This window comes from Meleagris gallopavo, chromosome 27 (assembly GCF_905368555.1).
Source record: "Meleagris gallopavo chromosome 27, MGAL_WU_HG_1.1, whole genome shotgun sequence".
Classification (NCBI taxonomy): Eukaryota; Metazoa; Chordata; class Aves; order Galliformes; family Phasianidae; genus Meleagris; species Meleagris gallopavo.
This window is the reverse complement of record NC_139430.1, coordinates 1,687-29,499: the sequence shown is the minus strand read 5'-3', so window position 1 is coordinate 29,499 and position 27,813 is coordinate 1,687. Positions and strand designations below refer to the sequence as shown.

The following is a 27,813-nucleotide window of genomic DNA, read 5'->3' as shown; positions in this document are numbered from 1 at the left end:
GGGAGTGGGGGGACGCAGCTTGGCTGGGGGAGGGGGCAGCTCCACGCTGCATCAGATGAATTGAAATGGGAAAAACTGGGGGTGGGGGGAAATCGCAGGGGACAGCGAAGCCCCATGGGGTGCAGTGGGGCCCTATGAGAGATGAAGGGTCTGCTAGGGGTGAGGGACATGGAAGGTGAGTGAGCCCCAAAGGGTGTGGGGAGAATTTAGGGGAAGGGGAAACCCAGGGGGGCTTTGGGGGAACACAGGGGAACAGGGAGGAGGGGTTGGAGGCCCAGAGAACAACGGGGGCCCTGGGGCCGGACGAGCTGTAGTCACAGAGCCCAGGATGGCAGCTGGGGGAATGAAGACCCCACACAGACCAGAACCGACGCCCACCGGGCACGTGGGCATCGCGCATTGCGCATGCGTCCGGCCGGCAGCGCTCAGGCGCATGAGCATCACGGCTACCACGGGGCGCGCGCGCGGTAGCGGGCACGTGCAGGGTGAGGCCTCGCGCGGTCGCGCCCACAACAACAGGCGGCGCTCGGGGGAGGAATGGGGGATCCGGAGATCGGAGCGGTGTCCTCCGTAAAGAAGCAGCCTGGGCAGCCCAACCGCCGATATGCGTTACCGTGCCCGAACACGGCCTTCGCGCCGTGCCCTGAAGGAAGATGGCAGCCGCGACGCCGCGCGGCGCAGATGGATGACGTCATCATGGCGCGCCCGCAGCGGCGCCGGCGGCAGCGGTAAGAGGGCGCGGGAGGCGGGGGTGCAGGGCACGGCCTACCGGGAGGCACCCGGGGCTCTATGGGGGGCGGTGGGGGCACCGGTACGGGACGGCGGGATGCGGGGCTGTTCCTCCGCGGTGCGTGAACACGGAGGATAAAGAGAACTTCCGTCTCGTGGCCGCGGCGGCGGCGCTCGGAGACGCGCACGGTGGTACCGGAACCGGACCGGAGCCGGACCGGAACCGACGGGAACCCGACCGGAACCCCTCCCCGGGTCCGCCGCTCCGCGCCGCCTCCAGCACAGTCGCACTCCTCCCCTCCCCCTCCGTTTCGGGCATGGCGCCGCGTCCCAGCGCTGCCCGCCCCCGGGCGGGGCGGAGTGAACGGTTGCGGGGACGGAACCGAAAGCGAAAGGATCAGCAGCCATCTTACGGGCTACCCCGGCACCGCCTCCGGCGATTCGGTTTGGCCGTCCGGACGCAGACCGGAGCGCAGGTAACGCGTGACGGGAAGCGTTGCCCCCCAACTCTCGGTGCTTCTTTGGAGCGAGAGGAGCCGCGTTTTGGGAGTGCAGCGCGGCCGGGGTCGGTGGTCGGTGTGGTTAAGGAGCAAAGTGAGCTGAACGTGCTCTGCTGCTTTGGGAACGGAGCACTCCATGTGCAGCCTCCCTTCTTTCATAGAACCGATCATCGAATGGCCTGGGTTGAAAAGGACCACAACGACCATCAGTTCCAACCCCCTGCTGTGTGCGGGGTCGCCAACCACCAGACCAGGCTGCCCAGAGAACCCATAGGGTTCCATAGGGACCCATAGGATGCTATATGGATCCATAGGGTGCCATAATCATAGAATCATCATAGAATGGCCTGGGTTGAAAAGGACCACAATGACCATCAGTTCCAACCCCCTGCTATATGCAGGGTCACCAACCATTAGTCCAGGCTGCCCAGAGCCGTGTCCAGCCTGACCTTGAATGCCTCCAGGGATGGGAGAACTGGAAGGCTGTAATGAGGTCTCCCCAGAGCCTTCTCTTCTCTAAGAAGAGGAGCAGCCAAGAATAGGAGAAGCCATCCATCCACCCCTCCCCCCCCCATCCATCCATCCACCCAGAGAATCATAGAATGCCCTGGGTTGAAAAGGGGCACAACGGCCATCAGTTCCAACTCCCTGCTGTGTGCAGGGTCACCAACCAGCAGCCCAGGCTGCCCAGAGCCACATCCAGCCTGGCCTCGAATGCCTCCAGGGATGGGGCGTTCCTCCTCCTTTTCTCTCTGACACATCACCCTTCAGTGTTGCAGTGCTTTGGGAAGTGGGAGGACTTTCTTTGCAAAGAGTTTTCCAATGCTGGGTGATGTGAGGGTCCCAGGGAAGGAGCCCAACAGGAATCATGCACTGCTGTGTGCAGGAGGGCTATGATATACCCTATGCGTGACTGTTTCTCTTTAAGTAGCACTTCAAAAGCTCAGAGCTGCAGCCCGGAGGATTGCACAGCCCTCAGGGTGTGAGTGAAACTTGGGCTGCCATCCCAAAACACCTTCATGGCATTACAAAGTGCTCACCTATCCGATTTCTCTGTAGGTTATCACTTTACTTCTGCAGTGTGATGCTTTACCTCTGTAGGTCGTGTGCAGCCCACAAACAAGGGGGAATTTGGGGTTTCAGACTTCAGCTACAAAGCTTAAATCCACCGTGAGGCTCTTACAGCTCTGTTCTGTGCCACGTTGAGCTGCCTCACCTCCCTCTGCCTCTCAAGCTGCAAAAAACGGACTTGAGATTCTTGCCTCCCTGCGGACACAGAAGTGAAACTTGCTCATGACTTGGTATCACCCAGTGGTGCCAGAAGGAATCAGCAAAATTCAGACAGGCTTGATGTTCACCCCAACGAGAGCAGCGTATCTCTCTGTCTTTTAAAGCTGTTTTCTTGTTAACCTCACCCAGGGTTCCTGACTGCTGGGTTCTGACCTGGGCGGGTGTAATTTGCCAGTTGTGCTCACATGAATAATTTAATGTCAGTGGAAAGCAGGAAGGCTTGGCAGGACGCATATCTCAGTAGTATGGAGGCTGTTCAGACTGCACCTCTGAAAGCATATAGTTGTGTAATTGGGTTTTTAATCCTTGTCGGGTTGTTTTTTGTGTGTCTTCCTAGCAGGTATCCGCTGAGAGCTGGAGAGAATCACTGCTGCTGTTGTGCAGGCAGCTGGGACACAAACGTGTGCTCAGGCAGTGCGCTATGAGCAGAGGCACTGCTCGAGGCAAAGGCTCACATCTCACCCGAGCAAGGCATAACTGCTCCAACACTCACCCAGCTTTCTTTAACTGCCCCCAGCCCTCTCAGAAAACAAATTGGGAATCCTCTTGGCACCTAGCAGAGCAGGATGGTGATGTCTGCTTAGTTCAGAACCCGCAGTCGTATAGCGAAGTGCGTGCTGGAGGATGGCAGGCTGCTGCTCCTGCAGGGAGAGGGCAGGGCAGACGTGGCAAAGCAGGATGGCATAGGTTCTCCAGCAAGCAGCAAGTAGAAACACCCCCACATCGTCCCCTTCCTCGTTATTACTCTCAGGAGGACTTGCAAAGAGATTCATCTGCCATCAGACTGAATTTACAGAGACTGTCTCTTGCTGGGCAGAGCTTGGAACAAGAAATTCTGAGTATTTTGGGGCAGCTCCGGGAGGGAGAGACTTGTACGGTTCACGATCTTGTACGTAAGCTTAAAACTCAAAGGAAGGAGGTCAATCGTGTTTTGTATAAGCTCCTCGGGGAAGGCAAATTGCACAGAATTGCTGGGATACCGCCGCTGTGGAGGATTGCCAACCCAAACACGGGGAGAGGAGGAAACCCTCCTGAGCGCGGGGTGGGGAACACAGACCCAGCTCCTGAGAGCGGGGAGGAGAGGAGTGCAGCTTGTGTGAGAGACCCCAATCCCACCATGGCTGAGACCAAGGACAAAATCTGCAACTTCTTGTTCAGCGTGGCGGACACGACGGCCATCAACCTTGCCAGAAATATTGGATTTTCCAGGGCAAAGGATGTGAATTCCTTTCTCAGTGCTTTGGAGAAGCTGGGAGATGTCCGCAAGCAGAACTCCAGCCCTCCACGCTGGTCCCTAACGAGCAGGAAGCGTGAGCGGATGGAGATGAGGCTGAAGGCCACTGCAGCACCAGCAGATCCTGCACCAGAGCCGGGTGTGCAGCCTTCTCCTGTGCCTCCAGCTCTGCAGGAGGTGGCCGCAGCTTCACCAGCAACGACAACAGCGGAGCAAAGCGTGGGAGATGTGCAGCAGCCGTCAGAGCAAAGCATTCGGAGCGATGCTGCTGGCAAGGAAGCAGCCATGCCTGAGGACTCCAAGCCCTTATTTTCTGGCTTCAGCAGCTATGATAGCTCTGAAAACGGCAGGTGGGCTTCGGATGATATCCCAGATTATCTGAACACTATCACCAAGCAGCCGGATGGCTCGGGATCCATCATGTCTTCCCCCAGCTACGCTGCTCAGTTTAACACTGTCTTCCCATGCACGCCCGTGGAGAAGCTGCTGGCATGCCAGGAGAAGAACCCAGTGAGTGGCCTCACCGAGTACTCCCAGTTTACCTACCAGCACTGTGAGTTCACCATGCTGGAGCAGAGTGGGCCCTCTCATGAGCCACGGTAAGAATGCTTCCTGACATCCCTGAGCTCTTTTTGTTTCAGCTAACTTCGACCAGCTTCGCTCTGGTGTTGTCCCAAAGGGCTGCTGGTTGATGTTTGCTGCGGTTTGGGCTGATTAATTTCTCTATTTAAGCAGGAATCAGCTAGGCTAAGTTTTAATCCCGGGCAGCTTTGCTCTGGTAACCCCACACAGAAGTAGAATTCATCTCTTCTGCTAAATGCCCTGTCTGATTTGGCCCCTTGGCTTTCAATTTTGGTTATATTGAGAGAGTAAAACTGTCATTTCTGGGGTACCTCTGACTTGTCCAGATGCAAGCTGCGGACGTGGCACAAAGGAAGCCCCAAACAAAGCACCTGAGAGCAGCGAGTTTGGGTTAAATGAGGTGAACCCACCCGCAGTGTCTCTGTGGTGTGGTAGGTCAGAGTGCAGTATGATGCTACGCTGTGTGGAGTCAGTCTCTGGGGTCCCACCTCGACTGCTGAATTGTGGCTGTTCCTGAGCGAGATGGTGAAAAGTGTGTATGTGCCACACTGGAACATGTCAATAGACTCGCTAGACAGGAAAATTGGCCTAATTTCTGAAGGCAGAGTCCCAGGTCTTTTTTGTAAGGGGAGACGGAATGGATTCAGCCCATCTCCGGATCCCGTGTGACCCCTTTTCTCTGGGAGCAGGTTTCCTGTGCACTGGGCTGGAGAACAGGAGAGGAGCTGCATAGCTGGAAAAAAAACCAAACACGAGAGGTGTATGTGAGGCAGCCCCTCCTGACCTGCTATGGATGCATTGGGTGACTGAGATTCAGGGAAAGTGCCAGAGGAACAGATGAGCCCAGACGAGGTGCAGGCAGAGCAGCGTGGGCTGCTCTCAGACTTCCTGCTTCCCTGTGCAGGAGATCATAGAATCATAGAATGGTCTGGGTTAAAAAGGACCACAATGCCCATCTCGTTTCAACCCCCTGCGATGTGCAGGGTCACCAACCACCAGGCTAGGCTGCCCAGAGCCACATCCAGCCTCCAGAGATGGGGCATCCGATCGGATGTGACCGAGCTGCTCTTTGCAAGAGGTTGTTGCATCTTTCCAGCTGTCTTTGTGGCCTGCAGAACAAGGCAGCTCATCCCTTTCTTGCAGAATGAAATCTAGAGCTGCTGCATCTCTCCTAAGCAGCTCTGGAGATGCTGTGAAGTGAGACCCAGACACAGAGCTCTCCTTTCTGCACATAGCAGCAAAGGTTTGCTCTCAGCCTGGAGCTGCCTGCTTATTCTCATCGACTTCCAAAAGCAAACCCTTGCAGTGAGAGCACCACGGCTTTGCCTCTTGATTTACCTTGCTGATTTTTGCCTCCGTTGGTTTTCTTTCAAAGGTTTAAGTTCCAGGCGTTGATTAATGGGCGCCCCTTCCCACCAGCAGAAGCAGGAAGCAAAAAACTTGCTAAACAGGAGGCAGCAGCTAATGCCATGAAGATCCTGATGCAAGAAGCAGAGAATGGAAATCCTGATGGACTTAACAGTGAAATGCCATTTGTGTCTGACAGCTCTGAGCTGGAACAGGTGAATCTTGTCAATCTTCTTTTTGAGTTTGGTCAAACAGTGCTTGTCCTGAATCCCATCTCCTCGATCTTCTTGTTGCAGCCTTCGCATTCAGAGCCAGAGCTGTCGCCTGCCTCAGCTCAGCTGAACCTGCTCCCTGGGAAGCACCCCATCAGCGTGCTAATGGAGTATGGGCAGAAGTCTGGGAACACGATTGAATTCCTGCTGCTGTCTCAGGATGGCCCATCTCACGATCCCAGGTATGGCATGCTGCTGTCAGCTCTGGGGAGGATGGAGACCCTTCCTGCCCCTAACACCTTGCTGTTCAGCATGCTCCCGTGCTCATCCTGACCTAACCTCTTACTGAGGAGTCCGGGCATGGCTCCTCCACAACGTCTGTCTCCAGAAGGAAATTAAAAGAATGCCTTTTCTCAGAGCAGGGATGCTCTGCTGTACCAAGAACAGCTTCTAGTCCTGTGCCCTACCTGGTAGCACTGCTCTGGGATTTCCAGCTTGAGGCTGTGGTGGTAGATTCAAACGGGAGATAATGCAGAAGGATTTAAACTTGAACTGGGAGAAAGGAATAATAAACAGACTGAGATGTGTGTGCTTAACGCTCTTCGTATGCTATGATGTCCTGTCAGGTTCAGCTACTGTGTGAAAATGGGTGACCAAATTTTCCCTGCTGTGGTAGGAAACAGCAAGAAGGGAGCAAAGCAAATGGCAGCAGAGGTTGCTGTGAAGATTCTTTCTGGAGAGTCCGTGCCACGTGTCCCACCTGAACAGGTACAGAGAGCTTCTTTGTGACACCCAACTATTTTGCTGTGTCGCATCCCTCCTTTATTTCTTGCATTTCACCCCACGAGGTCACGTTGTGACTCTGGTAGAGCTTTGCAGAAGCCTGCAGTACCGTTGGTGTTTAACAGCCCTGTCCTGTCCAACTCTCTTCCAGCCCGTTGTGAAGCCCCAGGCTGAACACAGCTGTGCTCTGCAGATCGTCGTTCCTGATGAACCCAAAGCAGTGAAAGCAAAGGGTGTTGGGGAGCTCATCAAATACCTCAACGTCAATCCGGTCAGCGGCCTGCTGGAATACGCCCGCTCCAATGGCTTTGCTGCAGAGTTCAAACTCATTGACCAGACAGGACCTCCCCATGACCCAAAGTAAGTGGCTGTGTCTCTCCGGGTGAAAATCTTGCCTTGTTGCTGTTGTCCTGGAGTAGAAAACGTAAAATTCATCGTGTGGTTTGAGATGACAGCAGGCTGTGCTGCTGCCTCTGCCAAACCTGATGTCCAGCTGAGGATACGCCGCCTGCACTCTGCTCTTTTCTGTGCTGAGAGATTCAAAACCAGACTGAAATCGAAGGGTTTCTTCAGTTCTCAAATGCTCTGCTGTCTTCACAGGTTTGTCTATCAGGCGAAGGTTGGAGGTCGTTGGTTTCCAGCTGTAACTGCACACAGTAAGAAGCAGGGCAAGCAGGAGGCAGCTGACGCAGCGCTCCGTGTCCTGATCGGAGAAACGGAGAAAGCAGAGCGCCTGGGAGGGATGAGCATCACAGAGGTAACGTCCAGCTCTAAGGCTGGGTCTGCTTTTGTAGCCCTCTCTCTCCTGTGCTGCTCAGCCCAGCAGAAAAATGCCCCAGATCGTTGTTCTCTGAAGGTGTAGATGAGCTGACGCTCTGCTAAAATGGGTTGCATATTTCCCCAGGGCACGGCCACGCTCTTTGCTCCTTCTGGTGTCTGCTTTAGGGCTTCGTTATGCTCTGATACTTCCATGAGCTGCTGAAGTATGTTCCTGTGGTGTTACAGGAATGCTTTCATTTTTATTCTCATTAAAAAAAAAAAAAAAAAAAAAAGTTCACTCCAAATGCCTTCATACTAGACTGAACATCAGCTCGGAAAGTCGTGCATCAGATACAAGTGGAGCATGGCTGAGTCACAATGGAAATTCCAAACCTGAAATCTCACTTTGAGTTTGGTGCTCTCTCAAAAGCTGCATTCCCAATTGCACAGCTGTGGCTCTAAATAGCAAATCCATCAGGGAGGATGTGGTGGAGGGCGGTGGTAGAGGAGGCAGTTGCAGGTGCAGTCTCCCAACAGGCAGCCAGAGGAGGAATTCCTGCAGAGCCAGGCACAGATTTCCCTGGCTGAGTCTCTGGGAAAACAGACAAGGTTGGGTTTTGTTGCTTTTTGCATTGGGGTTCCCCCTGGCAGTCTCAGGAGGCCGTCCCTCAGCTTGTTTAGCTCTCTGCCAGGCAGACAGCTTGCTGCAGCTAACGATGTGCTTAGAGCAGAACTCGGAGCGTTGGAGAGGCTTTCCCAGAAATACCCCAAAGATCCTCACCCAACCCTTCATGTGATGCCCTCCGTGTGTTCAGCCCCAAATGGCTCTGCCTGCAGTCTGTGTTCTGTGTGTTCCTGCCTTCTGCTTGGTTAGCTGTGTTTTGGGTTAGCTGCTGCCTGAGCTCTTTTCTTCCCTGCCCTGCAGCTCCCTGTGAGGGGCAGCACCCTCCACGACCAGATGGCCATGCTGAGCCACCAGCGCTTCAACGCCCTGACTGCTTGCATCCAGCACAGCCTGCTTGGGAGGAAGATCCTGGCTGCCATCGTCATGCGGAAGGGAAACCAGGACTTGGGAGTGGTGGTCAGCATCGGGACAGGTATGGGCTGCTTCCAGCATGAGCTGAGCTCTGAATCCCCCACTGGGTTCCCCATCGGCTCCAAGCAGGGAACGGCTGCTGCTGGAGGCTTTGGAAGGGCAGGCAATGCTCCCAGGGCTCACAGGGTGTCACAAGTGATTTAGCTGGAGAGAAAGAACAAAGCGATCATGCCTTCAAGCTGTATTGCTCTTAATCTTTGCTTGCATTGCTGCATGCTGCTCTGTGCATTAGAGCGTGGGCTCCTTCCTGCATCAGGTAGCGCAGGTTCCCCTCTTTATCACAGCTGAAAAGCACTGAGACTGGGAGGGACACTGCCCTAAAAGTGTGGCAATCAGAGTCTCTGCTGTCTGTGGAACAGTGTGTGCTCTCTGTCCCTTCTTTTCTTCCCTGCCTGGGTCAAGGTGATAACCCATGAGGTAGGTGCTGCTCAGGAGCCCAGGGAAGTAAAACTTGGTGCGATAAAATCTTTCTGCGAGGCTCTTGTCATGGCTGTGAGTGACACAAGCCTTCCATTTCTTATTTTTCCCCTCAGGTAATCGGTGTGTGAAAGGAGAAGAGCTGAGCTTGAAGGGGGAGACCGTGAATGACTGCCATGCAGAAATCATTTCTCGCAGAGGCTTTGTGAGGTGAGAAGGGGGGAGCCCAGGGAGAGGCGGATGTGCCTGCCGAGGGCTGTAGCCACGGCGGTTCCTACACGGCTTTAACACCAGTTTACCCACGTGTTGTTAAAAAGAGGGATGTTATTTGTGATAAGGAAGGGCCACAGCTGAACTGTACCCAAATTAATACCAAACTGGAGACTTGCCGAGAGCCCGAGGGCTGCTTCTGCTGCGCTTAAAATAAAGGATGATGCAGAGCACGCAAAGCACGGCTCTGGTCTGAGCACAGCACTCCCAGGCAACGCGGGGGATTTTGCAGCCCGGATCCTTTGGTGGCACTTGTGGGTGCAGAAGGCGTGTGCTGATAAGTGACAAATCCCTTTTCATCAGCTGGGAAGGCTTTTCCCAAACCAAACTGCCCAATTGTTCTCTTATCTGTAAAAGCATTCGGCGCTTCTCAAGAACTGAAGGGAGATGCAGCCTCAGTAATTGCCTGCCCTGCCAGTTATGAGCAGCAGCAAAGCAAGCTGCTTTTGTAAAGCTGTCATCTGCCCTCTGTGCCATCCTCAGCTCTAGAAGGTGTTGAGAGTCGGTCCTCAGCAGGCTGTGAAATCGGAGGGTTGCACTCTTGCTTCCTGTCTGTCTGAGCTATTAATCTGGACAGCTGTAGCTGCTGGGCTGCTCTGGCGCAGCAGAGCCTGTCAGAGATGACAGCAGTGAGCTTCACCTCTCCTGCACAGACTCTTCTTGAGGGGTCTCTGTGAAGCTGCAGTTTTTCTTTAGTCCTTGACGGTGTGTTGGAGACCTCAGGGATTTCCTCTGCTCCCAGCCAGCAGCAGCCACGAAAGACCCAGTCAATGTAAATGGATCGTGGGGTTGTGCTGATAACACTGCTCATGTTCAGCTGCCTCTGGGGCTCTTTACTCTGCGTGCAGACTGGGTGCTGACTAAAGGTGCTAGGTTAACAACCTTGAAGTCTTCTTCATGCTCAGATCAGATGCATGAAAACAGCAGAGCTGAGCCAGCCAGCCTCCTTTCTCTCCTCTGTCAGTGCTTCTGTCTGCTTACCCAACACAACGCATATTTTTTATTGCATGTCATCTGCCTGGTTGGAAATCTGCTCTGTTTCATGGCTCAGTGTGGTGCCATTCATCGGCTTCTGCCCTTGGTTCGATGGAGGCAGAGCTTGGGACCCTGCTTGTCCAGGGCCTGGGCAGTGTGTGGATCGATGTGCATTTTGTCTTGAGGAACAAAACCCCTTTTGATGCGTTGTTCCTGTTTTCAGGTTTCTCTATAGTGAGCTGATGAAGTATGACTCCTCTAAACCTTCTCCAGAAGAGAGCATTTTTGAGCCAGCAGGAGGGAGGAGACTCAAAATAAAAAGCAACATCACCTTCCACCTCTACATCAGGTTGGTGCGGGCTGATGCAGGGGGTGAGCAGTGCAGCACCTCCAGGCCTGGCAGCTCTCCATGACCTGGCTGTAACCTGAGGAGCATTTCATTTCTAGCACAGCACCTTGTGGAGATGGAGCACTCTTTGATAAGTCCTGCAGCGACCAGGCGAGCGTGGCGGGGCGGGCAGAGCATCAACCCCTCTTTGAGAACCCCAAACAAGGCAAGCTGCGGACCAAGGTGGAGAATGGTGAGTGCAGTTTGCTCCCTGTGCGTTGGGTAGCTGCAGTACTCCGTTCTGAGCCATCCTGGAGCTCCAGGCTTCCTTTCCTTGCCCTGTGTGGTGCCGTGGTGGGATTTGAAGCATGCAAGAAGCAAAGGGATTGAGTGTCTGAGTCCTGACAGGAGAGCTTTCCTTGCTCACACAGGGGAAGGCACCATTCCTGTGGAGTCGAGTGACATTGTGCCGACGTGGGATGGGATCCAGCATGGGGAGAGGTTGCGCACCATGTCCTGCAGCGACAAAATCTTACGTTGGAATGTCCTGGGCTTGCAAGGAGCACTGCTGTCACACTTCATCGAGCCAGTGTACCTCAGCTCTGTTACTCTTGGTATGAGACTCATCGTCCCTTTCTGTGCTGCACTGCTCCTTCGTGGAGCGAGCTGCAGTGCCAAATAACCCCCTCCCAGTGTGGAGACTGCAGGAGTAAGAGACTGAAACATCAATCTTGGCAGAGCTGTTCTGTTTTGGAGTTTGTGGATTGATTGTATGTGGTGGGTGGTGTGAGGTTTTCCTCCAGGATTCTTGATTTTAGAAGGTGCTTGTGAGAGTGAGACAAAACTTGCATCGCTAAGGACACGTAGAAGCCACAAGCCTTCACCTACGGGTGTGTAGCAGTGAACTCACTGCTGCTGATCCCTGTGGCTGCCAGCTTTCAATGCTGTCATTCTCAGGGCTTGTCTGTTACCTGCACGTTCTCTGATGCCTTCATTTGTGTCTTCATAGGTTACCTGTACAGCCAGGGCCACCTGACAAGAGCAATCTGCTGCCGCATGGTGAGGGATGGGGATGTGCTGCAGAAGAGGCTCCAGGCTCCGTATCGTATCAACCACCCGGAGGTCTGTGCTCTTCTTTGTTTCCATCTTCTCTTCCACCTCGGCCCTTGGTTCTCACTGAGGTCCCTGTAGGGGTGTCACCTGGTGGCCAGTAAAGCATTGTGTGCCATCTCCTTATGTCCATGGGTTCCTGGGGAGATGTAGACCAAGGTTACCCTCCTAGCCTTCATTTTAGCAGCAAACAGTGGCTTCTTAATCTCAAGAGTTTGGCTGAGCTGAGTGCAAGGGTTGGAAACTCCTCAGATTTCACTTCTCTCAGGTGAGATCAGACCCAGCACCGTCGCCTCCCAAAAGGGAGCGCCAGTGGAGGACCTTCAGCGTGGAGTAGATGAGAATTTAACATGCAGAGCACCAAGCATCAGGGATGGAAAGGAAAGGCCATAGCTGAGTGCAGGGCTGGTGGCTGCTGTGTGCCCAGGTCACCCTCTTACCCCCATCTCATGGTGGGATCAGTGTTGGGAACCCCCCCTTCCCTCTGTGGCTGCAGGTTGGACGAGTCAGCGTGTACGACTCCGCCAGGCAGACGGGCAAGACAAAGGAGTCTTCAGTGAACTGGTGTCTTGCTGATGAAAGCAAAGTGGAAGTGTTGGATGGCACAAAAGGGAAAGTAGATGGGTAAGAAGAGCTTTTCCTGATGCTGCTTTTCTGTCCGAGGAGATGGGGTCAGTCGTACTCTTACAGTGAGCACTGCAGTGCCTGCTGTGGGGAGGGGTATTTCAAGCTGACTCAATACAGAGCTCTTGAAGCAGAACAGATTGTGCCCAGGCCCTGCAGCAGAGCCCTGGGGGATCTCATGGGCCTCTGACCAAGGGGTTGTCCTGAGTCCTCTGCTCCTGTCAGCTTCTCTGTGTCATATCTTTCATATCTTTTGCCTTTTTCTTCCTTCTCAGACCGAAGCTGGAGGTGTCTCGTGTGTCCAAGAGGAAAACCTTTGCCCTGTTCCGGCAGTTATGTGCCAAGACTGACTGCAAAGAGCTGCAGAAGCTCTTGGTGTACTCAGAAGCAAAGGAAGCAGCCGTGCAGTACCAGCAAGCCAAGCAGTGCTTCTTCAGTGCACTGGAGGAGATGGGCTACGGCAGCTGGATCTGCAAACCACAGGAGGAGGACAACTTCTCCATCTCTGATGCATAACCAGATGCCCTGGGTGGGTGTGTGGGTGAGTGTGTGCAGGGTGTATGGGTCCATCTTTCCCCACTTTCCTTTTGAGGTGCAACCAGTAGTTGCAGCAGTTTTCTCTGTAGGCCTTGGCTGCCTTCTCTCTCTGCTCCTGTTCCTCCCAGACCCTTGCTTTTTCTCTTTTAAACCATGCATGAGAATCGTCGTCTCTCTTTAATTTTAAGCTAGGGCAGCCTGAGTTTGTTTGCTTTCATGTTCTCATCTCTGTTGTTTTCTTTTTCTTTTTTCTTTTTTTTTTAAAAAAAAAAAAAAAAAGAAGGCACAAGAAACCAGAAGGGACCGCAGCCCTGAAACATTTGGACCTCTGGCAGATTTCAGGGCAGGTTTTCTCTTTGGAGAAAGCTGGCAGGCTGTTTTATGTCTTGTGTTCTCCCTGCTGTTTGGTGGCTGGCAGCCTGGCTGGGCTGGGACAAAGACTGAGTTCTGCACAGCTGCCAGCAGTGCATTCCATGTTAATAAATTTTAGGTGTTGTTACCTGGCTCTGCTCCACGGGTGTGTGAGGTGCTCCGGACTGAAAGGGGATCCCTGGGTGTGGAGCTGAGGGCTGTTTTGTAGGGAAAAGAGATGAGTTATTGTTTGCTAAGCACTGAGCTGTGATAATGGTGGATGAAGCTTCTTGCCCTAACCAAGGGTTTTGGGGGCAGAATTTGAGCCCTGTGCAGAGTTCTCCCACCTCCTCCTTGTCTTTGGGACAGGGCTGCTCCTCTCTGGCCTGGGGAAGTCACGTTGCTTTCCTGCTAGGAGGCTGCAGGTGAGGCTGTGTGCTCTCTTACGTCTGAGCTCAACCACAAGTCAAGCAAAGCGCTCTTGTGGAAGGTGAGAAATGCCCAGGAGGGCTCAGGGCTGCAGGGCAGTACTCGGCCTCCTTCCTCCTCACTGAACAGGGTGACAGTGACAGCTCCAGCATCTCACTGCCGCCCGGGTGTGGAATGGGAAGCGGCAGAAAAGCAAGGAAGGGCAGCCTGGCTGCTTCCCTGTCCTGCTGTCAGCTGCTGGGGGTGCTCTGTTGGGATGCTCAGGGCTCCCTATTCTCCTAGGCTCCCCCTGGGTCTCGTAGGTCCCTGTTAATTGGGGATAGAGCAGGACATGGGCTGCACCCAGAACTGGGAAGCAGAGTTGGGACACACCGACCAGGCAGGATGCTGCTGCAGGGTGAAGCACTCAGGATTTCAGTGCTGGGAGCACCTGAGGGGAGGTGGTTGAGGACCAGCAGCCACAGCAGCCCCGAGTTTCCCTTGCTGTGTGAAACGAATCGTGGCATCATCGATCCCTATCTAGATAAATGGGTTTTAAATCATTTCTGGCGTGTGCCATCCCCTCGTGCCATGCACCACTGCCCACCATCTGCTCCATGCTCCATGGCTGAGCCCTATTTGTAGAGAAGCACATGGAAAACGTGCTCCTTCGCCTGCCCCGCTCAATGACACTACAACGACACATCCGCTCCTGTGTGAGTATTTATTGGTTTGCAGTGGCTGCCCCAGGCCCTGCCCGCCCTGTGGGCTGAGAGCACAAAGCCCACCGTTCCCTGTGCTCCCCCCCCAAGCACTATTTGGAGGTGGGGGTGCCCTGGCCAAGCTGCAGCAGGGAGTTGGTGGTGTAGTTCTGGAAGAGGGGCTGCAGGAACATCCCGACGGTGCCAAAGACGCAGACGAAAACGAAGATCCATAAGAAGAGGCGGTCGATGACCATGGCCACATACTTCCAGTCCTCACTCACCTGCGTGGGGCCAGGATTGGTTTTTGGTCAGCTCAGGGCTCAGCTCCCAGCCCTTTATTCTGCGGAACCCCAGATCTGCACCCTCAGCACTGCGGCTCCCGGGGCTCATCCCTGCCCTGGCAGCTCCTCTGCTGAGTCCAGAAAACTCATCTCGCTGCTCAGCCACGCTGGGGTTGTGTCCCCATCCCAGACTGCCTGGAATCTGCAGCCTCACGGTGCTGCGGCAGCGGCTGCGTGGGTCAGCCCTCCTGGGAGCAGCCGTATGGTGCTGGGGAAAGGGGCCAGATATGGAGCACTGGGGGCTCCTGGGGACACGGCCGGGCAGGGACCCGGTGGTGTGGGTGTGTACATCCCTTTCCAGAGTGCTGCATGCACCCCACAGCCCTGTATGTGCATCTCGCATCGCTGTACGTGCCCCACAGCCCTGCACACCTCCCACAGCTCCCCATGCACATCACAGCCCTTTGTGCATCCCGTAGCTCTATGCAGCGGTGTGCATCCCACAGCCCCACCTGCACCCCATCCCCTACAGCTCTGACTGCACCTCATAATGCTTCCCATACCCCATTGACCCTCCTGCACCCCATAATGCTTTCTGCACCCCATGCCCCATAGCTCCCCTGCACACCATAACACTGCCTGCACTCCATACCCCACAGCCCTGCTTGCACCCCATTTCCATAGGCCCCCCCTGCACCCCATAACACTGCCTGCACTCCATCCCCCTCAACCCTGCCTGCACCCCATAATGCTTCCTGCACCCCACAGCCCTGCCTGCACCCAGCAGCCCTGCACGCACCCTCCAGCTCTCCGTGGACCCCACCAACACCCCATAGCGGCACCCTATGGCTCTGCCCGCACCCCATACCCCTACCCTCCTCCCTGACCACATATCCCCCCTTACCCCACCCCAACTCACACTCTGGTCGTCGTCCTCGCTGCGCATGTGGTCCGCAATGAAACGCACGCCCTCCACCGCCTCCTCCAGCCCGCAGCCACACGGTGCCGCTGGATCCGGCCCCCGCCCCTGCCGCTCCCGGTAGCCATTGAGCCCCTCGGCTTTGGCAGCCCCAGGGTTGGCGTAACAGGCACAGGTACGAGCACCGGCCCGGAGGAAAAGCGTGGCGGCTGCGGCTCGCTCCTGGGTTTGGCGACGCTGGCGCAGGCGTTGCCGTGCGCAGTTCTGCTGCGGCTGCTTCATGAAAAGCAGCGCCGGGAGCTTGCGGAGGAAAAGGGTGCGCACCCAGGGAGGCATGGTGTGAGTGGTGGGAGAGCGGTGGTGCACGTTGAGCACGCAGACGCTGGTGACGATGGAGAAGGTCACCAGCACCATGGTGAACATGAGGTACTTGCCCACCAACGGCACGTCCAGCGAGGTGGGCGGCACGATCTTGGAGATGAGCAGCAGGAAGACGGTGAGGGCGAGCAGGACAGAGATGCAGAGCGTCATCTTCTCGCCACAGTCGGAGGGGAGGTAGAAGACGAGGATGGCCAGGGAGGTGATGAGGATGCAGGGGATGATGAGGTTGATGGTGTAGAAGAGCGGCTTGCGCCGGATGATGAAGTCGTAGGTGATGTCCACGTAGGTGGAGTCATCCGGGTTCTCGTTGCGCCGTCCCGGCAGCGCCACGATGTCCCACTCGCCGCTGGGTGTGAAATCATCCAGGCTGGCCACCTCGCTCTTCAGCACCAGGTCGATCTCAGTGCGGTCGTAGGTCCAGGAGCGGAATTTCATGGTGCAGTTCTGTTGGTCGAAGGGGAAATGCTTCACCTCGATCTTGCAGGCGCTCTTGTAGATGGCGGGTGGCAGCCAGAAGATGCTGCCGTCGTAGGAGATGACCGCGTTGGAGTAGAAGGAGACCTCATACATCCCGTCGGCGCTGGGTGATGGGATGCGCTGTCAGCCCTGGGGTCTGAGTGGGGTCAGGGTGTGGTACCCCCCCACACACACCCCAAAAAGCACCTACTTGTTGTAGAGTACCACATCAGGCAGCCAGATGTGTTTGGAGGGCAGGCGGACCTTCTTCATGTTGTCAAAGTCCTCCGGCTTCCAGGTGAGGCGATAGTCCTCCCATTCCTGCCAACACCTGTGCTCAGCACGGCCCCAAAGCAGGGAGGGGGCAGTGGGGTGGCATGGGGCAAAGGGGTCCCAGCCCAGGAGGTATGGGGGTCCCGGAGCAGTGGGATCACAGGGCAGTGGGCACAGGTGTCCCAAATCATGGGCTATAGGGGATCCAAATCAGGGGGTAGATGAGACCCACGACTGTTGATGTCACGGGGAAGGGGATGTGAGCATCCCAATTAGGGGGTAACAGGGTCCCAGGGTAGGGATTTCCAGGCCATGGGGCAAAGGGGATCCAAACTGGAAGGTGGTCCTGGAGCAGGGGGATCACAGGGCAGGAAGTATGAGGCAGGCGAGCATGGAGATCCCATAGCAGGTGATATGGGGGTCCCACAGCAAGGTGCAGGTGGTCCCTGGGTAGGAAGCACTGGAGTCCCTTGCATGGGCCTCACCTGGGTCAGCCACACGTTGGTGGTCATGATCTGCTCCCGCTCGTGCTGCAGAGAGAAGGGGCAAATACAGGGTGCTGGGGGAGGGGGATTATGGAGTGCTGGGGGTGGTTATGGGGACCTGGGAGGGAGGGGGATATGGGATGCTGGGGGTGGTTATGGGGTCCTGGGGGGGGTTATGAGGTCCTGGGAGGGAGGGGGACTATGGAATGCTGGGGGTGATTATACAGTCCTGAGGGGGGCTTATGAGGCCCCGGGAGGGAGGGGGGTTGTTAGGTCCTGGGGGGGGTTATGGGGTGCTGGGGGTGGTTATCGGGTCATGGGGGTGGTTATGGGGTACTGAGGGGGTTATCGAGTCCTGGGGATGGTTATTGTGTCCTGGGGATGGTTATGGGGTCCTGGGGGGGGGGGGATTATGGGGTCCTAGGAGTGGTTATGGGGTCCTGGGGGGTGTTATGGGGTGCAGGGGTGGTTATGGGGTCCTGGGGGGTGTTATGGGGTGGTTATTGGGTCATAAGGGTGGTTATGGGGTCCTGGGGGTTTTATGGGGTGCAGGGGTGGTTATGGGGTCCTGGGGGGTGTTATGGGGTGCTGGAGTGGTTATTGGGTCATAAGGGTGGTTATGGGGTCCTGGGGGTTTTATGGGGTGCAGGGGTGGTTATCGGGTACTGGGGGTGGTTATGGGGTCCTGGGGATGGTTTTGGGGTGCCCGCTCCATGCTGGGGCCCAGCACTCACCACACTGATGAGCTGTGCCAGTGACACCATGAGCTGCACGGTGACGAGCTGCGAGCCGTTGGTGGCCGGGCGGATGAGTTTGTTGTAGCGTGCGGGGTCCAGGAGGTATTCCACCAAACGCTCCTCTGTGTCCGTGCACAGACTGCCTGCGGGGAGGGGGCTGAGCCGGGGTGGCTGAGGGGGTGTGGGGGGTGGGTGGGTAACGGGGGTGGGTGTGAGGGGATGGTGGAGTGATGGGGTGGGTGAGTGATGGAGTGGTGGGGCGTGAGGATGTGATGGGGTGCAGTGGGGTGAGTGTGTAACAGGGTGATGGAGTGATGGACTGAGTATGTAATGAGATGATGGGGTGTGAATGTGATGGGGTGAGTGTGTGATGGGGTGTGAGTGTGATGTGTTGTGGTGGGGTGAATGTGAGTGTGTGATGGAGTGATGGGATGGGTGTGTAATGGGGTCTGAGTGTGATGGGGTGGGTGTGAGTGTGTAATGGGGTGATGGACTGATGGACTGAGTGTGTAATGGGGTGCTAGGGTGTGAATGTGAAGGGGTGAGTAGGTGTGTAACGGGGTGATGGAGTGATGGCATGAGTGTGCAATGGGGTGCAAGTGTGCTGGGGTGCAGTGGGGTGAATGTGGGTGTTTAACGGGGTGATGGAATGATGGGATGGGTGTCTAATAGGGTGATGGGGTGTGTAACGGGGTGATGGAGCGGTAGGGTGTGAGTGTGATGAGGTGTGGTGGGGTGAGTGTGAGTGTGTAACGGGTGATGGAGTTATGGATGGGTGAGTGTGTAACGGGATGTGAGTGTGCATGCTCTGGGATGATGGTGAATGGGAGTGATGGGGCGACTGATAGCTGTGAGTGCCCAGGGCTGTGCAAGTCGAGCGCTGTGGGACGATGCGGGTGTGCAATGTGACGGTGCAGCCGTGCACGGCTGTGAGTGCGGCTGTGAAGCTGCGAGCGTGCGGGGCTGTCGGGGTGCGGCTGTGCCCACGTCGGTGCCGCTCCTCCCGATGGACCGGGATCGGAGGGGGGGGTGGGGTGGATTCCCGTTGGGTTCCCGGTGCCCCGGGGGGGTCCGCACAGTTCCGGGATGGGAGAAGGGGGGAGTAGAGAGCGTCCAGAGCCGCACCCCCACCGTCCTGGCCCCGCCGGACCCCCGCTCCCGCCCCTCAGTGGGCATTGCGGGGCGGTAACGGGCCTTCCCCGCCCCTCCCCCCGACATCGCCGTCCACCGGGAGCAGCCCCGGGCCCGCCGCAACCCCCTCCCCTCGATCCTTCCCCCCCCCCACCGGTGCCGGTGCTTACGTCGGAGCGCGGCGAGGAGGCAGAGGACGCGGAGCAGCGCCATGGGGGCGGCCCGCTGCCTCCGCCGGTGCCGGTCCCGATGCCGCTGCCCCGGCGCTGTCCCCGGTACTGCCCGCGCTCTCCGCGGTGCTGGAGCCGGCGGCGGCGGCGGCGGCGGCGGCCCGGGCGGGGCGGCCCCGGGTGGGAGGCGGTGCCGTGCGCTGTGCCGGGGCCGCCCCGCGCCGCTCCGCTCCGCCGCCGTCAACGCCGCAGTCAGTCGGGCCGCAGCCGCCCCGCCCCCGCCCCGCCACCACCAGGAGCACCGGGATGAAGAGTTGGGGGGGCACCGAGAATCGGGTAGAGGGAGGGAACTGGGCAGCTCCCGATGTTCCCCGCAGCCGCCCCGCTCTCGGTACCGGCTGGATCCAGGGAGAACGTGGACCCGCTCCGCTCCGCTCAGACCCGGACCCTTGGGAGTGCCCCGCCCGAACCGGGGGGCACCGACCTCCGGAACCCCCAAACCGGGACGCCCAAGGCCCCGCCCCCTCCTCTGCCCCCCCATCCATAGGCTCCGCCCCTCGGCGCTGTTGGCCCCTCCCCCTCCGTGCGCACCGAGCCCCGCCCCCTTCTTCCGCCCCTCCCTCTGCTCCACGCCACCGCGCTGCGTCACTTCCGGCGCTCGACACAGCCCCACTTCTCACGCCGGCGCTTCCGGCGATTGTCTCCGCCCCTTCCGCTCGCGGCGGGAGGGGTCACTTCCGGCGCGCGGGGCCATCCCGCCGCCATCTTGGGCCGGCTCCGGGGTCTGCGGCGGGGCCCGGGGCCGTCGGGGCGGAGCGGGTCCCTCCATGGGAAGATGCAGCGGGCGGGGGCGGAGGAGGCGGCGGGGTCGCAGGCGGCGGCGGGGGGAACCGGGCGGAGCGGGGCCGGGCTGGCGGCGGCGGCCCCGGCCGGGCGGCTCCTGAAACGGGAGCTACGGCTGCTCGAGTCCATCTTTCACCGCGGCCACGAGCGGTTCCGTATCGGCAGCGCCTGCCCGGACGAGATCAGCTGCGAGTTCGTACCGGGGGCGGGCGCCAGGGCCGGGGGTTCCGCTTCCCGGGGGCCGCCGCCGGGTCCCGTCCGCATTCACTGCAACATCACGGTGAGGGCCGGGCGGGCGGTTAACGGGGCCGGGGCGGGCCGCGTGTCGGGGCTGCGGCGGTACCGGGCGGCGTTCAGTCGTTGGGCGGCGGCCTGGGAGAGCCGCGGGACTCGGGGGGTTCTGCAGCACTGAGGCCGGCTTTGGCCACGCGAGGATGGGGCGTTTGCGGGATGCGCCGGCCGGGTTGGGCTCTGCGTTCGTTCACCGTCACTCACGGAGCTTCCCGAGGGCTGTGGCTCCAACACAGGGAGCCCGGGGCTCTCTGGAGCAGCGCCGTGTTAATGGCAGTGTGAGTGGAAGCCTTCCCTACGACACTTCCAGCCCAGCATGAGAAGCAGTACTCAGCCTTATCAGTGTGAGCCCCTCTCTCAGCCCCCACCAAATGCTTCTCAGTGCTGAGATCACATTGAGCTCCCCCTGAGCTGTCAGAGCAGTGCAATGGGATTGGGGGTTTTACAACGTTCAGCCCCTTCTCCTTCTTCCCAGGAGTCTTATCCAGCTGTTCCCCCCATCTGGTCCGTGGAGTCGGATGATCCCAACCTGGCAGCTATCCTGGAGAGGCTGGTGGAAGTCAGGAAAGGAAATACGCTGGTGAGAGGTGCTGGTGGGAGGATGGGGGGGACGGTTGCTTATAGTGTCAGCGTTGAACCTGCTGAGGTGGGCTCTGCTCCCACAGAGGGTTTAGGAATTGCAGTATCGGCAGCTCTGACTCCTGTCAGTGTGCCTTCCCATGCATTTTAACCTGGGATTTTATCCTACTGAGCTTGGAGGGCGGAAAGGAGAATCTGTGGGGTCTTTGCTCGCCGGGGAGGTGGGAGTGCTGGGGATGGTGAGGCTCAGCTCCCTGTGCTGCTGTGTTTCTTTGACACCTCTCTGCTCTCTGTGCAGCTTCTGCAGCACCTGAAGCGAATAATTTCAGACCTGTGCAAACTCTACAACCTCCCCCAGCATCCTGATGTGGAAATGTTGGACCAACCTCTGCCAGCAGAACAGGTGAGGAACTCAGGGTAAGGATTTCTAGGCTCGTTTTGGGAGCTGCCTTAGAGGCTGAGGCTTCCTAACCCTGAAGGAGGGCTGTAGCAGGGGAGGGTCTGTCTCTTCTCCCTTGGTGCCTGGGTGGGCCCAGCTTTTATTTCTTCAGTTTGATGCCTGGTAGTGTTTGAGATGTTTCTTATCTGATTTCTTCTAACTCACCTTGCTTCCCTCACCTCGTGCCTCTGGAGCTGCTCGGGTTTATAACCTATAAAGGTTCTTGGCTTTGTTCTGCCTTTAAATTGCTTCTGTGTGTAAATCTCACCTTAGAAGTGTCTCAGAAAGCAGGGGAGCATTGCCACAGGAAGCTCACAATGTGATTTTTTGTCCTCGCAGAGCACGCAGGAAGAGGTGTCCTCTGAAGAGGAAGATGAAGAGATGCCAGAGGTAAGTGCCTCCTCGCTGTGTATCAGGCAGCTGTGAGATGTCTGTGAGAGGTGCTGAGGCCCAGAGGTCGTGTTTGGGTGAAGCTGGAGGAGGCCAGGCAGGACAGGAGCCCGTTGGAGCCAGTTTAAAACTTGTTTGATTTCAGCATTTTCCTGCTGTGCACAGCAATCCTGGTCACCAAGCAGGAGTGGTGGGTTGACAAAACACAAAGGACTGACCTCTGAGGACAGGTAAATGAGCTGAGGTCAGAGCCCCTCAGATGGGTTCTCAGTTTGTGCTGCCATGCTTTGGAGTCTGAAATTTCCTCACAAGTAATTTGATTTCTGGGATGCTTGTGTGGGGCTGAGTTGCCATCGCTGACAGGAGAGCCACATGCTGGAAATTGGACTCATGAAGAGAAGATGAGATGGGATGGCTTGGCGTGTGAGGGAGATAATTGGCAGGAGAGGCAGAGGCAGCCATGCTTCACTGCAGGCTGAGAATATCACGCTGAAAAACCCACAGGCTCCGGTTGTTTGGTTTGTGGTTTAGAGATCTCTAGAAGTGGGTGGAATAATCTTGAAATCTCCATGGTGACGTCGTGAGATGCACTTCTCTCGGGTGCCTGAGGTCTGTGCACCTCAGAGTGCTGCAGAACCAGAGGGCAGGTCACTTGGCAGCAGCCAAGCACTTGTTGGGCTTTTAGCCAAGTGAATATCTTGCTAAACTGAGGCCTTTACAAAGGTCCCTTGAGAAAACGTGGAGGTTTAAACTGCTACCACGCGTAACTTGTCTGCGAGCTTGCTGCTTCTGGGCAAATCTGCAATCTGTAAATCCTTGTGTTCCTGTAAGCTGGGGAAGAAAGCCTCAGGAAGTGAGTTAGCAAGAAGCGTTGCCCCCTCGTGCTCTCTGCTAACACCTTGCTTTGTGCAGCAGGCTGCGCTGTTGTGGAGAGCAAAGGTTTCTTGCTGGGCTGTGTCGGGAGAGCAGAGCAGCAGAGCTGCGCCCTGTTGCAGAGATGCATTACACACAGGTTAATCCACTCGAGGGATTTTCTGGGAGGATCTATTTTCCCTTTGTGATGGTCTAAAAATGTCAAAGCCCTTCCCAAAATGCTCTTCTTCCAGAATAGCAGCAGCCAGCCCGGAGAGGCTGAAGCAAACACTTGCTCAGAGGATTTAATACCAATACTGGAGCTCTGTGTATCCACAGCCATTTGCAGGCAGCCCAACTCAGCTCGCTGATGCTGTGGCAGTGACTGCTGTGCTGCAGAAGTGATGGCTGCAGCGGTCCCTGATTGCTGCAACTGTTTTCTGCTGATGTGACATTGCACACGTCAGCCCAACTGATGCTGCTGTGGAAGGGGATGAGGGGCAGAGCCTCTGCCCTTGCTGGGGAGAGCACTGGGAGCAGAGCGAGAGCTGAGCTGATGTAGAAGAGCCTCCAGATATGCTGTGAAATGTGACCTCTCTTTGAGAGGAAAACATCCTGTGGGTTTTGCGAGTCTGTTCTTGTGCTCCTGGTGACCCGTGTTTGTTCTGAGCATCCGCAGAGCGGGGATAATCCTGCCCAGCAGCAGCGCCCACGCTTTGTTCCAGCCTCCAGAAACATGGCTCCGTGCTGGAGCCAATGTGCAGCTCTCTTCAGTTCTTTGGGGAGCATCTGTAAGATCAATGGCTAATTATAACCAGGCGTGAGACTTGGCAGAGAAGGATTCGGGGAACAAAGAGCTTGTGTGAGCCCAATTTAAATCTGGAGAGGGAAGTGTGCCTGTCTGCCTGCTGGCTTTGGCACAGGACGGAGCCTGGTGCCTGAAGCTTCCTCGCTGAGTGTGTCCAGGCCTTGTGCTGAAGTCTTCTCTTCCACAAAGTGGTTGTGATCCCCTTGGCCCAAAGGATTCTGACCGCACGTCTCTGCACTTGGAGCAGGGAGCAGTGAGGTGGGTCTGGTGCCATCTCTCCTCTCCCCCTCGCAGGACACCGAGGACTTGGACCACTATGAGATGAAAGAAGAAGAGCCAGCAGATGGAAGGAAAACGGAGGATGAAGGCATTGGGAAGGAAAATCTGGCCATTTTAGAGAAAATAAAAAAGAACCAGAGGCAAGATTACTTAAATGTACGTGCCTCCCAGGGGGCGGGAGGGCTGGGGAAGCAGAGGGGCCTGAGTCAGAGAGGCCAGCTCTGGCCATGAGTACATAACTGGCTCTTGGGGATGGCTGAGGGTAATGCAGAGAAGCTGGATAAGTGCTCCCAGGCTTCAGGAAGCCTTCCTGCAGCAGGGTTTGGGGATCCCCTGTGCCCCCAGGAGTTGGGCCTCATCTCTGGCCGTGGTGAAGGGTGATGGGTTGTGTTTTATGCTCCTGGGCTGATGCCTCGTGCAGCTGAGAGAGCAGGGAGATGCTTTTGCTGCAGCTGCACTTCTGTGAGTGATGTGCTTGTTTGAGGCAAGGAAAGTTGATGCAGAGAAAAAAGGGAACACTTGAGAGAGAGAGAGAGAGGGCATGGCAAGGTCTGGTTTGGGGGCTGGGCAGGAGCTGTGGTCTGGGCATTGGTCATGGTGAGAACAGCATAACAGTGCAGCTTCTATCCTCCTGATTCCTTGCAGGGTGCAGTGTCTGGGTCTGTGCAGGCCACTGACCGGCTAATGAAGGAGCTCAGGGATATTTACAGATCACCAAGTTTCAAGGGCGGTGAGTACCGTGATCCCTGTAAGCCTGGGGCTTCTCTTGTCCTTCAGGGTGGCATCTGGTGGGCTTCGGGGATGGATCTTTGCTGTGTGCTCAGCTGTCGTGGGCAGAGTCTCAGGTTTTGGGGTGCTGTGGCTCAGTAAGGTGCGATAGAAGTGCCCACATCACGATGGTTTCTTTGCAGGACAGTCTGTGCCAGGCTGAGGATGTGCTGCGGGGCTGAGGGGATTTGCAGTCTGGGCGGTGGCTCGTCCCCATCTGGTCCCCCCTCTTCTGACTCACTTTTTGCCTTGCAGGATACTATGCAGTTGAACTAGTGAATGACAGCCTGTACGATTGGAACGTCAAACTCCTGAAGTAGGTGGCACAGTTTGGGATGGTGGAATCTTGGTGGTGGGTCCAAAACATCCCTAGTGAGCAGGGGGCAGTGAGCAGGGCAGAGCTTGGTTGACCTCTTAGTCTTGTGGGCAGCTGACTTCTCTCCAGAGAAGGATGAGCTAATCTGAGGGCTCTGCAAGTCTGTCTGCTGTTCCTAGAGTCCTGGAAGAGGTGCATCAGGCAAAACCCCGAGCTCTCACACCCTCCAGACACCAGTGCTGCCTTTCCCTTGGGCCGGGCGGTCTTTATTTTTAAGCTGGCATGCAAAAAGGGTGTGATGGTCTTCTCTGGAAACCGGGAGCAGAATGCTGTCACTGCCCTCTGGGTGTGAAGCCCAGGGCCCCCGTGGCAGCCGGGTTGTGCAGGTATGGGAGCTCTGGGCTCCAACTGGCAGCGAGCGTGGCTGAGTTGATGTGCATCACCTCCTCTCTGAGCCTTTGGGCTTCCCTTCCAACAGGGTTGACGAGGATAGCGCTTTGCACAACGATCTCCAGATCCTCAAAGAAAAAGAAGGAACAGATTTCATCCTCCTAAACTTCTCGTTTAAAGTAAGGCTTCCCAAACCCAGCGTCCTCGATGCACGCCTGCTGCCCTCAGCCACCAGAGATGTTTCTCAATGTGCTTCCCTTCTCTTCTTCCAGGATAACTTTCCTTTCGATCCACCATTTGTAAGGGTTGTGTCCCCAGTGCTGTCAGGGGGGTAAGTAGCTGTTGGTTCTACTCACAGAAGTCTCTAGCTCTGCTTCCTGGGGCAGTTTTCATGAGAGTGGGGAGCACTGTGGCACTGTGTAGCTTTGTTACTTTTGATATGTTTGTGGCAGCCTTCCTGGGAAGTGTGGTCAGTGTTGGCAGATGGTTTTTCTTGCTTTCTTTTGGTTTTGTTGGCGTTTTGTTTTGTTTTGTTTGAGCAAACAGCTCACCTGCAGAACAGGGGGTGGGTGAGGCTGCATCCATGTCTGACATAACTTTGCCCATATTCCTTCTCCAAGGTATGTCCTGGGTGGTGGTGCCATCTGCATGGAGCTGCTTACCAAACAGGTGAGTCCCAGAGCTCAAAGCCTGCTTCCTGAGTAGCTGCTCTCACCTTTCTGGCAGCCAAATCTTGCTTCTGCCAGCAGCTGAGAGCTCGTGCTGCCTGCATAGGGCTTGGAAAAGCCCTTCCTCTGCCTCTGGGAAGCTCAGCTCATGCTCCCATCCACGCTCATCTCTCTGCTGTGTGTGCTCTGTCTCACAGGGCTGGAGCAGTGCATACTCCATCGAGTCTGTGATCATGCAGATCAGTGCAACTCTGGTGAAAGGGAAAGCACGAGTGCAATTTGGAGCCAATAAGGTAAGGTCAGCATGGAGCAGCCAGGCAGGGCTTGGGAAGTACAAAACTGCTCTGCTCTGAGCAGTGCCTGTGGGTGTTCGGGGGCAGGAGTTCCGTGCAGAGGTTTCTGTGGGTGTGCTGCAGCCCTAAGAGTTTTTGGGAAGGAGAGGGCAGGTATCTGGGGAATACCCTCTGCACTGAGTGAGCTAAAAAGTGGTTTGGAGGGACTGATGCAAGTGAGAAGGCAGCCAGCCACGTGTCAGCATGGTTGGTGTGGGGAAAGCCTGCGAGCTGCTTTGAACTGACTGTCACCCTGACTTCCCTTGCAGAATCAGTACAGCCTGACAAGAGCACAGCAGTCCTACAAATCCCTGGTTCAGATCCATGAGAAGAATGGTAAGGCTTGAGGGATGGGGCGTGCCTTTCTCTTTGCTGCTCGAGAACCACGTGTGGCACCATTCGGTGTGGAATAAGATGGAGGGAAAGCACCCCAGTAAGCTGGGTGCCCTCCTGGGCAGGTGTAGTGCGTGTCCTGAGCCCTGTGGAAGTGGAGCTCAGCATATTTGTGCTGTGACGTTTCCTGCTGGGGATTTCCAGGTTGTAGGGTTTGAATTCCTGTGCAGCCACATCCCTCACCCACCTGTGTTCCTTTTTCAGGCTGGTACACACCACCCAAGGAGGATGGCTAGCACAGACACTGCAGGACCCATCTGCTCACTCCCAAATGCTGTACTCGGATCTTACCACGCCTCTCCGGCTTTCTCCCAGGATATAATAGCTCTGCCTGTTGCAGGACAATAATGGCTGTTATAAACTTTAAAAGAAAACTGTTTAAGCAGTTGGACTGACCTAAAACACTTGCTGGACCCTTGTTAGCAGGCATTCTTATTAAAACAAACTTTTGAGCCTCTTGTATCGCTGGAAACTTTCGACTCTACTCCAGTCTAGAGCGTCCTCCTTACCTATGCTATGGATTTAATTTATTTTCTTATTTCATGTACACTGCTTTTTTTTGTTACAGTGTATGATGGATGTGTATGGAAAATGTATCTTTGGAGAAAAATTACAGTTTGTTAATTTGAAGGTTAGTGGTCTAGTATTTATTTTTCCAAGCTGCTGCATTGTACCTGGGGCAGCTGTGCTGGGGATATGGATGGAGATAGAGAAATGGCCACAGCTGTGAGTGGAGCCAAGCAGGGAAGTCTAGAGCAAGCTTCCTGGAAGGAGAAAACCCTTCTTTGTGGGTGACTGAGAAGCTCCTACTGCCTTTTTCCACCTGTGCCCACATCCCACCCTCCTGAACCGGTGTGGGAAGGAAGGAGGGGAGGGAGCTCAGAGTCCTGGAAGGAAGGGAAGGAAGAAGCTCAGAGTCCTGGAAGGAAGGGAAGGAAGGAGCTCAGGGTCCTGGAAGGGAGGAAGGAGGAAGGAAGGAGCTCAGGGTCCTGGAAGGGAGGAAGGAAGGGAAGGAAGGAGCTCAGGGTCCTGGAAGGGAGGAAGGAAGGGAAGGAAGGAGCTCAGGGTCCTGGAAGGGAGGAAGGAAGAGAAGGAAGGAGCTCAGGGTCCTGGGACGGAGGAAGGAAGGGAAGGAAGGAGCTCAGGGTGCCGCAGCTTTGCTGGTGAGAGTCCTGGGCTGGAGGGCATCGCTGACTCATTAGCATTGCAGCCAGCCCATCAGTGCTAATTCGTGGTGTTTGAATAAAAGTGATGAGGAAATCAAAGGGTCTCAGAAGAAGTTTGTTATCTCATGTGGCAGCTGCTCTGCTCATTACCCCTTTGCCCTACTTTGAGCCTTGAAAGACACGGCTGAGAGGAGGTTAATGAGGAGCAGT

The 27,813-nt window shown here is 56.2% G+C and overlaps 3 protein-coding genes across 7 annotated transcripts; 2 read left to right on the top strand and 1 right to left on the bottom strand.

The window, feature by feature from the left end:
* The first annotated feature begins 591 nt into the window (after positions 1-591).
* ADAR (adenosine deaminase RNA specific) lies at positions 592-13,292 on the top strand. 5 transcript variants are annotated; one of them, XM_085209587.1, is made up of 16 exons: positions 785-1,205; positions 2,857-4,352; positions 5,711-5,897; positions 5,979-6,136; positions 6,521-6,662; positions 6,829-7,037; positions 7,278-7,434; positions 8,362-8,533; positions 9,066-9,159; positions 10,418-10,543; positions 10,642-10,775; positions 10,954-11,136; positions 11,532-11,644; positions 12,129-12,256; positions 12,532-12,785; positions 13,074-13,292. In XM_085209587.1, the coding sequence occupies exons 1-15, from the start codon at positions 1,047-1,049 to the stop codon at positions 12,770-12,772; spliced, it is 3,699 nt and encodes a 1,232-aa protein (XP_085065713.1). In that variant the 5' UTR covers positions 785-1,046; the 3' UTR covers positions 12,773-12,785; positions 13,074-13,292. The 5 variants fall into 5 exon arrangements, with proteins under 5 accessions (XP_085065714.1, XP_085065713.1, XP_085065712.1 ...); XM_085209586.1 differs by having other exon boundaries at positions 12,532-12,797; XM_085209588.1 differs by lacking the exons at positions 785-1,205; positions 13,074-13,292 and adding an exon at positions 592-728 and having other exon boundaries at positions 2,860-4,352; positions 12,532-13,044.
* A 970-nt stretch (positions 13,293-14,262) lies between these two features.
* CHRNB2 (cholinergic receptor nicotinic beta 2 subunit) lies at positions 14,263-19,634 on the bottom strand. Its single transcript, XM_085209589.1, has 6 exons — positions 19,090-19,634; positions 17,786-17,931; positions 17,052-17,096; positions 16,505-16,614; positions 15,457-16,417; positions 14,263-14,537 (listed from the first exon to the last, which is right to left on the bottom strand). The coding sequence occupies exons 1-6, from the start codon at positions 19,628-19,630 to the stop codon at positions 14,367-14,369; spliced, it is 1,974 nt and encodes a 657-aa protein (XP_085065715.1). The 5' UTR covers positions 19,631-19,634; the 3' UTR covers positions 14,263-14,366.
* Positions 19,635-19,837: 203 nt separating this feature from the next.
* UBE2Q1 (ubiquitin conjugating enzyme E2 Q1) lies at positions 19,838-27,067 on the top strand. Its single transcript, XM_085209590.1, has 13 exons — positions 19,838-20,212; positions 20,699-20,803; positions 21,101-21,205; positions 21,581-21,631; positions 23,586-23,726; positions 24,216-24,300; positions 24,594-24,654; positions 25,133-25,223; positions 25,317-25,375; positions 25,665-25,713; positions 25,910-26,005; positions 26,314-26,380; positions 26,642-27,067. The coding sequence occupies exons 1-13, from the start codon at positions 19,925-19,927 to the stop codon at positions 26,671-26,673; spliced, it is 1,230 nt and encodes a 409-aa protein (XP_085065716.1). The 5' UTR covers positions 19,838-19,924; the 3' UTR covers positions 26,674-27,067.
* Positions 27,068-27,813: the final 746 nt, after the last annotated feature.

Excerpts from the sequence above, each read along its gene's own strand:
- UBE2Q1 (XM_085209590.1), top strand. The coding sequence starts at position 19,925 with ATGCAGCGGGCGGGGGCGGAGGAGGCGGCGGGGTCGCAGGCGGCGGCG. Across the intron at positions 21,206-21,580 it reads AACCTCTGCCAGCAGAACAG|AGCACGCAGGAAGAGGTGTC; the intron begins GTGAGGAACTCA and ends TTGTCCTCGCAG. Across the intron at positions 25,376-25,664 it reads TCCCCAGTGCTGTCAGGGGG|GTATGTCCTGGGTGGTGGTG; the intron begins GTAAGTAGCTGT and ends TCCTTCTCCAAG.
- CHRNB2 (XM_085209589.1), bottom strand. The coding sequence starts at position 19,630 with ATGGGGGGGCAGAGGAGGGGGCGGGGCCTTGGGCGTCCCGGTTTGGGG. Across the intron at positions 17,932-19,089 it reads CCTCCTCGCCGCGCTCCGAC|GCAGTCTGTGCACGGACACA; the intron begins GTAAGCACCGGC and ends CCCTCCCCGCAG. Across the intron at positions 16,615-17,051 it reads CCAACGTGTGGCTGACCCAG|GAATGGGAGGACTATCGCCT; the intron begins GTGAGGCCCATG and ends AGGTGTTGGCAG.
- ADAR (XM_085209587.1), top strand. The coding sequence starts at position 1,047 with ATGGCGCCGCGTCCCAGCGCTGCCCGCCCCCGGGCGGGGCGGAGTGAA. Across the intron at positions 4,353-5,710 it reads GGGCCCTCTCATGAGCCACG|GTTTAAGTTCCAGGCGTTGA; the intron begins GTAAGAATGCTT and ends TTTCTTTCAAAG. Across the intron at positions 7,435-8,361 it reads GAGGGATGAGCATCACAGAG|CTCCCTGTGAGGGGCAGCAC; the intron begins GTAACGTCCAGC and ends CCTGCCCTGCAG.